This window comes from Rhamphochromis longiceps, linkage group LG14 (genome assembly GCF_057381845.1).
Source record: "Rhamphochromis longiceps isolate RC_006_pf linkage group LG14, R_longiceps_female_GT1.1, whole genome shotgun sequence".
NCBI lineage: Eukaryota > Metazoa > Chordata > Actinopteri > Cichliformes > Cichlidae > Rhamphochromis > Rhamphochromis longiceps.
The window spans coordinates 42,961,762-42,973,415 of NC_140570.1; the positions used below are offsets into that span (position 1 = coordinate 42,961,762).

Genomic DNA, 11,654 nt, shown 5'->3' on the forward strand with positions numbered 1-11,654 from the left:
ATAAATTCAATTGGTTTATTAGTTTATTACATAAGTTGAAAAAAAGTTAAACAAGTAAATAAAGAAACAACATAAAAGAAAAGTAAACAAAACAAATCGGTAAATAAAGGAAAATGGTAATAAGAAGGGAAAAAAAAAGAAAAGAGAAAACCCCAACAATCCCCTCTGAGCAAGCACTAGGCGACAGTGGGGAAGAAAAACTGCCTTTAAACGGGCAGAAACTTCCGGCAGAACCAGGCTCACGAGGGGCAGTCAACTGCCGGGACTGGTTGGGGTGAAAAAAGATGAAGGAGAGAGGGAAGAAGTGTTAGGAGAGAAGGGGAGAGGAGAGGTGAAAATTAAGATGGAACAGAGGTGGAGGGAGACGAGGTGACGTCAGCAGTAGAAAAAATAGAAAAAGTAGAAAAAGCAGGAGTGTCCCTCCTCCAGAAGAAGCGGAAACGTTTTTTCTTCTTTTCCATGAGCTTTTCCACGACCACTTTTTTCTCTAGGATGAGGGTTCTCAACTGATCGGTTGTTTCTTCAACTTCCTTCTCAAGTTTCTGGCATCTTTGCTCCATTTCTTTTAATAGATTGCACTTGTCTGTATTTTGCTGTTGTTTTTCCTTGTGCATCTTTTCTAACTGCTCATTTCTTCTTGTGATTTCTTGAAGCTTACGCTGCAGGTCTTCATTTATTTTCTCTTGTTGCTGCTTTTGTGCAAGCATTTCAGCGTTTTCACACTTCAAGTTGTCTGAGTCCTGGAGAATACGTTTTTTTTCTTCTTCCTGTTGCTCTTTCTCTTGAAGAAGCTCTTTTTTTTTGCACTCTGTTTCATCCAGCCTGACTTTCAGCACTTCGTATTTTTTCTTTATGCCTTTGAGTTGGTCCTGCATTTGTGTGACCCCTTCCTTTTTCTGTCCGAGGATTTGTGCAGTTTGTTCCATAGCTTCATCAAGCGTTCCTTGGAGCGCCTGATTCTTTTGCTCCATGTTTTGGAGATCCCTTTGCATCTCCCCAATAGTAGCATTCGCGCGTTGAAGCTGGGCAGACGTTTCTTTTAATTCAGCACTCTTTGTCTTGTTTTCCTTCATCAGGAACAAAATCTTCTGTCGTGCTTCACCAAACTTTCCTTCCCAGGCCTCACTAATAATTTTTGTGTAAGGCTGGCGTTGCTGTTGTTTTTCCAGCTCTTGATTTCGTGCTTCCAATTGTCTGCACTTCTCCTCCAGTTGAAGCTTCTCTTCTTCAATTTGTTTAATTTTTGCATGTAGGTCGGAGTTTTCCTGTAATGTCCTTTGGACTGATGAGGCACCAATGGATCGTGTCATATCAGGCTTCCCTCTTGAAGTGAGTGGCCGGCCAGACCTCGAAGGAGAGGCAGCAAGATTGTTTATTCTTTGTTGGCATTTTCGTGGATACATTTTTAATCCTGTGCACAGTGACTCTGAAGAGGTTTACAAATACTTTCAAATATAGCTCTGGTCGAACGTTTGAAGGCTGCGAACAAACTGACTAAAACTTGCTGCTCCTGACCCCTATTTATAGAAAAGGCTCAAAGGCATGTGCTTGTGACATCATCACATGTCCTTGTGACATCATCACATGTCCTTGTGACATCATCACTCTTCATGAATCAGATTGTCACATGACATTTTAGAATGCGCCCCCTGCCGCCATCACAGTAGGCCAGACAAAGGATACAGCTTCAGCTATGGTGGTACGTGTGTAGTCGGTTGCAATGTTAGATCTCACGATCGTGAAGGCAAGAAACTGGATTAATCTTTTAATCGTTTTCCATCCTGGCGGCAACGTGAGGGATCCCATGTATCCGATATCACCAAACAAAGACGCCAGGCATGGATTGCAGCGGTGAGACGAGCGGATATCGAGTTCCGTGCAATCCCCAGCTTTTTGTTGGTTTGCTCGCGGCATTTTCTCTCCGGTGAGTTCTAAAGTAATTCATATCACTATCCGATTGTTGAGTCTGACGTCACTAGCCGTGTCTGGGCCTAAACTCTGCTGCAGGTCCATATATCAAATGATCACTGTGGCATTACTGAGAGTTAAAACACTGTCTTAAGTCTTTCATCTTTAATAAAATTATCAGCGTTCTGCTCTACCAGGTGTAACAACTGAGTTAAACATCCAGGCATCCATGACAATGGAATTTATGACATATGAGTTAGAAGTTAGCAGCAAGTTAGCTCGCTAGCTTCTATCTAAATACAATATAGCATGTCCTGACTGCGGGGTTTTGGAAACAAATTAAAACGTACAGCTTTCTTATCACTTCCAACATAAATGAAGACAGAAAACTAAACAGCAGTGACAGTGGCTGCAAATTTTACCAGGGTTTTAGTCAAATGCCCCCCTGTGATTTTACCTGCACCCTGCGATTTGATTTTTAGTTATTTTAACAGCAAACTGAAGAAAAGCCTTGACTCCGTTGCTCCACTCACCACCAAAAAGATTAACGTAAAACATGCATCACCCTGGAGAAACGAAGAAGTCAAAAAACTCAAAAGAAATTGCAGGGCAGCAGAAAGGAGATGGAGGAAAAATAAAAATAATATCAACCATCAAATATTTTCCGAGCAATTTAAAATGTACAATAATACATTAAGGAAGTCAAGAAATTCATACTTCGCCAAAATAATCAGTATTAACAAAAATAATCCCAAGGTCCTCTTTTCCACCATAGATCATTTATTTAACCCTGATTTTAACAGCTCCCAAAGAACCCCCACAGACTCGCTCTGTGAGCAGTTTGCAGACCACTTCAGGGGAAAGATCAGCGCCATCAGATCTGATATTTTATCTAATCGCGATATGATTGTAAACACATCTGAGGGCTCGATTGTACCTGAGGAGACACTGGACAGCTTTGTCCTGGTTAATGCTGAGAACTTTCAGAAGGTTTTCTCCACAGTGAGACCCACCACATGTCTTTTAGATCCAATCCCCTCTTCACTCTTTAAAACACTTTATGGATTTTTTGAGGCTGAGCTTTTATACATGATGAATTGCTCTCTTCAGTTGGGTGTCTTCCCTGCTGCCTTTAAAACGGCGGTGGTGAGGCCCCTTCTGAAGAAGAGCAATTTGGATTGTAATGATTTTAATAACTACAGACCTGTATCCAACTTACCATTTTTAAGTAAAGTCTTAGAAAAACTTGTTTTTACTCAGATTACTGATTTTCTCAATGATAGACAGATCCTGGAGATATTCCAGTCTGGATTTAGGGTGAACCACAGCACAGAGACGGCTCTCCTAAAGGTTTTAAATGATCTTAGATGTAACTGGGACGCCCAAAAGCTCTCAGTCCTGGTGCTGCTGGATCTAAGCGCAGCCTTTGATACAGTAGACCACGCTATTCTTTTAAACAGACTAAAACACATGGTGGGCCTCTCTGGTGCTGTACACAACTGGTTCACTTCCTATCTCTCTGACAGATCTTTTATGGTGAGTATGGATACATGCTCCTCTAAGATCCATAAAATGACATGTGGTGTGCCTCAAGGGTCGGTTCTAGGCCCTGTACTTTTTAATTTGTATATGTTGCCTCTCGGCAGTGTCATCAGGAGGCATGGAGTGAACTTCCACAGTTACGCTGATGACACGCAGCTGTACATCTCCGTGTCTCCTGATGACACCAGACCAATGGATGCCCTTTTTAACTGTATCTTGGATATAAGATCTTGGATGGCAGAAAACTTTTTACAGCTTAACCAGGACAAAACTGAAGTTTTAATTGTCGGTCCTGAAGCTCAGAGAGAGAAACTCTTGTCTAAATTAGAGGCATTTTCACTATGTCCTTCGCTACAAGTGAAAAACCTGGGTGTTATTTTTGACTCTGAGCTTGGTTTTATCCCACATGTTAAACATGTAACCAAAATTGGATTTTATCATCTAAAAAATATAGCCAGAGTCCGCCCTATTCTCTCTCGGGCCAACACGGAGATGCTGATGCATGCTTTTATTGCCAGTCGCATTGATTACTGTAATGCCCTGCTCTCTGGTCTTCCTAAGAAGAATATTTCAACTTTACAACTCTTGCAAAACTCGGCAGCTCGTGTGCTGACGAAGACCAGAGGGCGGGCCCACATTACACCGGTTTTAGAATCGCTGCATTGGCTCCCCGTGTGTTTCAGGATCGATTTTAAAGTTCTTTTATTGGTTTTTAAATGTCTTAATGGTCTTGGGCCTTCTTATCTCTCAGATCTGCTTTTACCATACGAACCCTCGCGGACCCTGAGGTCCTCTGGTACTGGCCTTTTGATTGTCCCTAAAGTCAGGACACATACTCACGGAGAGGCAGCTTTTCAGTGGTATGGTCCTCGTCTGTGGAACAGCCTGCCGGAGGAGCTCAGGGCCGCAGAGAACGTACATGTTTTTAAGAACAGGCTCAAGACCCACCTTTTTAATTTAGCTTTTACTTAGCGTTTATTTATTTTTTATGCTTATTTATTCTATCCTGTTATTCTATTATTAATTTAGGATTTACCTAATATTTTTTGATTTTATTCTTATTCATTTTTTAATCTTCTTACTCTATTTATATTTATATTTATATTGTATCCTGTTCTTATTTATTTTATCATTTTACCCTGTATATATCGTATTGCGTCATATCTCCAGTGTTTCCTCGGAGGGCGCTCTCTGCACCGGGGCTGTTATTGACCGTGGCTGCTGGTCTCTGGGGTCCTCTCAGCCTGGTTGGGGGGCTCCTTGGCCTCCCTCCGGCTGTGTGCCCAGCCCGGAGGCTGCGGTCTGTGACCGGCTCCCGGTGCAGACGGCTCTCTGTTATAATGTTTCCTCACTTGGCTCATGCGAGCCCAGCCCAATTTTTACTCTTTAAGTGTGCGCGTGTGTGTATGTGTGTGTGTGGGTGGGGGTGGGGGGATATATGTGTATTGAGAGTGTGGGGAGTGAGTTGGAGGGTGGGGTGGGCTGCTTTTAACTATGTAAAGCACTTTGTGCTACATTTTTTCTGTATGAAAAGTGCTTTATAAATAAAGCTTGATTGATTGATTTGTAGGGTTACTGAAGTTGGGCTAGCTGGTATATAATGATGTGCTACGTGACCGCTAGTAACACAGCTATGTTAGCACAATATAAACACGCTAACTTTTTTTCCACTCGATAAAAGTTAACGTGAGTGTTCTCGGTGGTCAGGAACAAATGTAATCGCATGGCAGGATGCTGTAAAAGGACCAAACCAAAAGGCTTTTAGTGGGTTTTTTTTTCAATGCGCCGCGGTCATAGATAATGAGATAAAACATGCTAATGTGTGATGCTGCAGAACCACGTCATGTCGACTGAGTAGCTTTTGATTTGGCATTATTGCAGGCAAACCAGCATATGAAATGGATGTAACAAATCCAGACTGGGCACCAACACTGCACATGGGGCACGACGACAAACCTGTGTCAGACTCGGACCGGCACGCAAGGCGTATGCAACGGAAGCGAAAAAGAGCACCCATTGCAGGTAAACACCCCCCTCTGAAAACATACTAAATTGCTCTTATGGTACACTAATCCGCACATAACTTAAAGATGAATCACACACCTGTCATTGGAATATTGGTGTACATTAACCTTAAGTCTATGCACTATTTTTTATCTTACAGGCTTGATGATCGATGAAGGTCTGACAGAAGAACAACAACCATGTCATGGAGGCAGTGGACAGCAGTTGTGTTGGACAAGTGGAGGTTGACGTACCAGCTGCAAATGTGGACAGTGGTGATGGGAGTGACAGCGTCACGGAAGCTGAAGGGCAGACGAAGGACTGTGTGTGCAGTCAACAGGGCAGAGCAGAAATAAACCGGCTGTTGGAGGAGAACAGACTGCTTCGAGCACAGTTGCAAAAGACAGAGCTGAATGAAACTTTCTTAAAGGACGATACCGAAAAAGTAAGATATTACACTGGACTATATTGTTATGCTGTCTTAATGTCCCTCTTCAACACTGTCAAAGATTTCCTGCCAATACCGAAGAAACTGACAGGTTTCCAAATGCTCTTACTCACACTAATGCGTCTGAGACTTGATCTTCCAGTCCAGCATCTTTGTCATCTATTCCATGTGTCGCACAAAACACTGTCTTCTGTCTTCACCGATACCATTGATGTTTTGTATGCCCACTTAGGAGCACTGGTGCACTGGCCTGAGAGGCACTGTCTGCAGGCGACAATGCCTCCACAGTTTACTGAAACTTTTGGAAAACGAGTAGCAATCATTGTTGACTGTTTTGAGATTCGAACAGAAAGACCATCTAATTTAAAGGCACGCGCACAAACATACTCTCATTACAAGGGTACACAGACCATAAAATACCTCATCGGGATTACACCCCATGGAGCTATTTCTTTCATTTCCAGGGGATGGGGGGTCGTGCATAGAGCAGGGCGATATGGCCAAAAATATTTATCACGATATATATTTGAAAATTTGCGATAACGATATAACCGACGATATAATTGATGCGAGACAAAATACAACTCCACAACATTACTAGCGCAAAAAGACAACCTTCCATTTATTTTCACTTAAACAAGAAGCTGGTTTTTATGTACATTAAAGCTTTATAAAAATGTAACAGTGCAAATGCAAATTCCTTGCTGAAAGTTTAACCAAAAGGCATTTCCAGTAGAAATGGGCTGACATATCCTGAGCATAACCATGTATAATATCCACTGAAGTTAAAAAGAGGTGCTTTGCAACATTAAACTGCAGTGTGCAGTACGCATTTTTCGGACCATAAGGTGCACGGGATTATAAGGCACATTAAGCGAAACAAAGCAGTCAGATAAATCAAACTTTATTAAACTCATTCTTCTTGCTTCCTCCACTTCTGTACCATTGATTCATTAATGTTGAATTCTCTGGCAGCTGCTCTATTCCCATGTTGTTGCAGTATATTAATGACTAACCTGGTATTGTGGATAGATTATCTCAGTTGTTCTCCTGACTGAAGTTTGGTCCGTTTACAGCATCCTGCCATGCGATTGCATTTGTCTCTAACCATGAAGAACCTTCACGTTAACTTTTATAAGTGGAAAAGTGTTAGTGTTCGTCCTCCAGCTTCACTGTTTATGTTATGCTAACATAGCTGTGTCGCTAGCGATCACGTAGCACATCATTATATACCAGCTAGCCCAACTTCAGTAACCCTACAAACGTCACTGCTGTTTAGTTTCCTGTCTTCATTTATGTTGGAAGTGATAGCAGAGCTGTACGTTTGATTTTTTTCAGAAATCTCTCAGTCAGAACATGCTATATCATGCTTAGGTAACTAGCGAAACTAGCGAGCTAACTTCCGCTAGCTTCCTGCTAACTTCTAACTCCATTAAATGTAATAACTTTTTGTTTTCATGGAAGTTAAACTTTATAGTTACACCTGGTAAAGCAGCAATGCTGATCGTTTTACTAAAGATGAAAGAATTTAGACAGTTTTTAACTCTCAGTGATGCTGCAGTGTTGTTTGACCTGAAGCATACGGAGTTTAGGACCCAGATTACTCCCAGATTTAAGAGCATCTTAGTCCGACAAATACGACAATTAACGACGACCGCTTTCATGTTCTGCAAAAAAATGTGCTTTGTCGTGTATCTGACAGACAAACACCAAACCAGTTCCACATCACGGAAGTTGCACCATTTTTACAAACCAATTCTGGTTCATCTGTTTCACTCAACAATCGGCCATGTGCGTATGAAAACAAAGGCACTGCGCATGCGCGTTTTACTCCCATTCTATCGCGATATTTCATTTTCCTATCGTTGCCTAACATTATACCGGTATTACCGTGAATGGTATAATATGGCCCAGCCCTAGTCGTGCATCAGATAAACACATCATAGAGAGATGTGGCATTCTTCAAAAGCTGTTACCAGGGGACGTAGTATTGGCTGACAGAGGCTTTGACATCAGAGATGCTGTAGGAATGATGTGTGCGGAGGTCAAGATTCCAGCTTTCACAAAAGGCTACTGTCAACTTGATGCAAGGGACGTTGAACAAACGAGAGCAATTGCCCACCTGAGAATTCATGTTGAGCGAGTAATAGGTAGTTTGCGCAACAAGTTCAAAATGTTACACACAGTCTGATTACTCTTATCATGTGAGGCTGAAGACACAACACTTCTTGATAAGATCGTTAAGGTTTGCTGTGTTTTTGTTAATATGTGCCCCAGTGTTGTTGTCAAACCAGGGCCAAATGACACTTGCTCCTGTTGAGTATTCTTAAAGCTGTTCTTTTGGATGTACTGTACATTGTAAATAGTTGTACTTTGTGTGAAGTTGTTTTAATAAAACAAAAAAGAATAGTATATTTGTTTGTTTTTCTTTATTATAGATCTATTCACATGTACACAGCAATCACATAAAAATGAAATGCAAACTATTTACATCGCACCACACAGCTGTCATCAATCTTTAACCACAACATGAAACATTACAGGCTATTTAGAGCAGCACGTTGTTTCGAGAAGTATTTCCCAACAAGTTCAGGAAGGCACATTTTACGAAAGAAGTCTTGTGCTTTCTTTAAGCGCGGTTTCCAGAAATCCACAGCAGGGAAGACGCGAGTCACAGCAAGGTCTCTCTGTGTCCACACAACGAGGCCACAGTGGCTGGCGCCCGTAACAAAGACTCAGCGTCTCTGTTGTGTAAACACGCCAGTGATTGGGGTAATGTGGGTGACTGTGTAGTGTAGTTGGTGTAATAGTTTTCGACTCCACACAGTCACTGCTTTGCTGTGCTTCTGCAGCGTATCCAGTAATGGTGACAAATCCTCCAGCGTTGCAATAGGAAGCTGCTCTTAAGCGCAGAAAGAATTGTTTCCAGGGATTTCTATTTGTATCCAGCTTGGCGTGCAGGATCCTTTGTGTAATCTATGCTTACATATGTATTTTACACACAGACAATGTGAAAAATACAACACATTGCTATGGATTGATGCTGAAAGTGCTAATTGCACTAAAAAATTTAGCTGAAAAAAATAACACCAACTAAATAGATAAGCATGTCTGTTAACAAAAACCCCCAAACGCTTTACCCAACTGGGGTTTTTCAACTACCTCACTGACAGAATGAGCCCAGGTATTGCCAGTGCCACTGATGGAAATGAGCCACAGCAGCTCTTCAGCACCTACAAATGAGACCTGCCCACACCAACAAGCAAGAAGGGAGACCAGGTGGCGAGCATCGCCACACTTTCCAATCCAATAAACTACCATTGCAGTTAGTAGTAAGTGGTTGATTAGTGCAGCAACAACAAAAACACACTGAATGTCATTTTAAAATACACAAAATGTTTTATTTTACATTCTATCGAAGTTCCTGCTGGAAAGTGCTGTACTGTACAAGATGCTTCCCTCACCGCAAACTCAGGTTTACTGCTGGATAAATTTTATTTCCACATTAGTCAACTCAACAACCAAGACAGAGCACAATAGAGACAATAAGGGGGTGGCTGTAGCTCAGGCGGTAGAGCAGGTCATCTGCTGATCGGAAGATTGGTGGTTCGATTCCTGGCTTCCCCCAGTCTGCATGCCAAATATCCTTGGGCAAGATATTAACCCCAAATTGCTCTCCGATGCATCCATCGGAGTATGAATGTGTGTGAATGTTACTTAGAAAGCACCTAGAACAATGTGCTTGTGCGAATGGGTGTGAATGGGTGAATGCACAAGTTGTGTAAAGCGCTTTGAGTGCTCAGAAGAGTAGAAAAGCGCTATATAAGAACCAGTCCATTTACCAATATGTGCACTGGTCTAATGATGTTTATGGCTCCCAAAGTATCGAGTATTGAGGTCTATTGCACTGTTGACTATTTACAAAAGTATTGCACAAAAGGTATTGCACAGTGAGGTGAAGAGGCACTACAGCTTAGTTGTTCCCCCCTCCTTTGTCCTCCTGTTTCCCCTCCCTCTCCCCTCCAGAGAGGAGTTAAACAGTCTGATGGCGTGTGGGACAAAGGAGTTTTTAAGTCTGTTAGTTCTTGTCTTGGGGAGAAGCAACCTGTCACTGAACAGACTCTTCTGGTTGTTAATGGCCGTGTGCAGAGGATGCCTGGCATTGTCCATAATGTCCATCAGTTTCTTTAGTGTCCTTTTCTCTGCCACTGTCACCAGGGTGTCCAGCTTCATGCCGACCACAGAGCTAGCCTTCCTGATCAGTTTTTCCAGCCTGGATGAGTCCTTCTTTGCTGTGCTGCTCCCCCAGCACACCACAGCATAGCACTTTAAGAATCTAAAAGATAACAAAATCTGATAGGTAAAAATAACATTTTGAACCAACTAGGTGGTTCCCAAAAATCTGGCGTGCTGTGAGTCCTTAAAAAAATTGAGGAAACCGGAAAAGTAGCAGGACTAAATAACTCTGTACAGCAGATGAACTGTATCTGGAAATCATGTCCTTAAGATGTAGAAAAATATAAAGAAAAGCAAAGACTTGAAGTACCTGAGAGATGCACTGGCCCTTTAATGGATCCATCTGCTGTTTGCTGAAGCCTCATCAGAAACGGTCTCAGTGGAAGGCTGTCAGGAAGCCATTTTTAGTGAAGAGAAACAGGGAGAAAAGGCTGAGGTATGGTAAATTACACGAGAACTGGACTATATCAGTGGCAACAGGTCTTACAGCATTATGAATTCATATTTGACATTTTTGGTTCAAATAATTGTTGATATGACTCCAACAGAGGGTGTTTACATCCATCTGTAAAACACGATGAAGGCTCTGCCAGTGGTGTTGGGAATCTTGAGAAAGCTGATGGAAATATGAACCAGATATTAAGATTTTCATTAATCATGCAGTCCCAGCTGAAAAGCATCTAGTTGGAAAAGGCATATTTTTATTCATTACGACAATGATCCCAAACACACGGTGAATACAATAAACGTATACCTAGATCAGTCATGGATTGGCCTCCCCAGAGCCCAGACCTCAACATTTATTAAAGCAGTGTGTTCCGGAAAGAGAGAGTCCAGGCTATGTTCGATAGTAAAGGTGGCCATACCAAATATTGACTTTCAAGTACATTTTTGCCTTATGTACTGTATTTCCATTTATGTTTGCACGTTTCAGTGAATTGCTCTGCCTATTTCCCATTTTCCCAGCAGAATATAACGAAATGAGGATGCCTCAAGACTTTTGCAATATTGTATCAGAAGGAGAAAAAAGGTGACAAATGTCCCAGTTCTTCGTGGTTAATCTTGTTAATGTTGCCTTCTGTTTTCTAATGGTTTCCTGCCAAAAACCCTAAAAAAGTGTTCTCCAACCTCGTGAATTGAAAACACTGGATTTGTTATAGAATAACTTCTAATTAGCTATTATTTCACAGAGGAAATAAGATAATCGATAAAAGAAAAAAAGACGTGAAAAGGAGACAATAAAAGAAGCCCCTTCCTTTCCCACATGTGCTAAACTTAGAGCCAAAGCCTCACCCTGCCGCTTTCCGCTTCATTAGAGCTGTTTAAACAAAACAAGTTTAAAATAGGGTTTCTATCTGAAACAGCACATGCAGTTAAAAGGCCAATGTGGAAAATAAATCCTTGTGATTATAGTTGAACAGGAAGCAGCACTTGCTCTGCCTTTCAGCCCCATTGAACAAGACGTCAGCAGCTCTATGGAGGTAGTTTAGTCTTTTTTACAAATTCAAAATTAAAT

At 41.7% G+C, this 11,654-nt stretch overlaps 1 protein-coding gene and 1 long non-coding RNA gene across 2 annotated transcripts; one reads left to right on the forward strand and one right to left on the reverse strand.

The window, feature by feature from the left end:
• The first annotated feature begins 632 nt into the window (after positions 1-632).
• Positions 633-8,314, forward strand: LOC146654922 (uncharacterized). Its single transcript, XM_085429442.1, has 3 exons — positions 633-1,924; positions 5,332-5,472; positions 5,615-8,314. The coding sequence occupies exon 3, from the start codon at positions 5,660-5,662 to the stop codon at positions 6,443-6,445; it is 786 nt and encodes a 261-aa protein (XP_085285568.1). The 5' UTR covers positions 633-1,924; positions 5,332-5,472; positions 5,615-5,659; the 3' UTR covers positions 6,446-8,314.
• A 967-nt stretch (positions 8,315-9,281) lies between these two features.
• Positions 9,282-11,148, reverse strand: LOC146654923 (uncharacterized). The gene is made up of 2 exons (XR_014914773.1): positions 10,449-11,148; positions 9,282-10,238 (listed from the first exon to the last, which is right to left on the reverse strand). It is a non-coding gene; the product is annotated as an uncharacterized LOC146654923 (long non-coding RNA).
• Between the last annotated feature and the right edge of the window lie 506 nt (positions 11,149-11,654).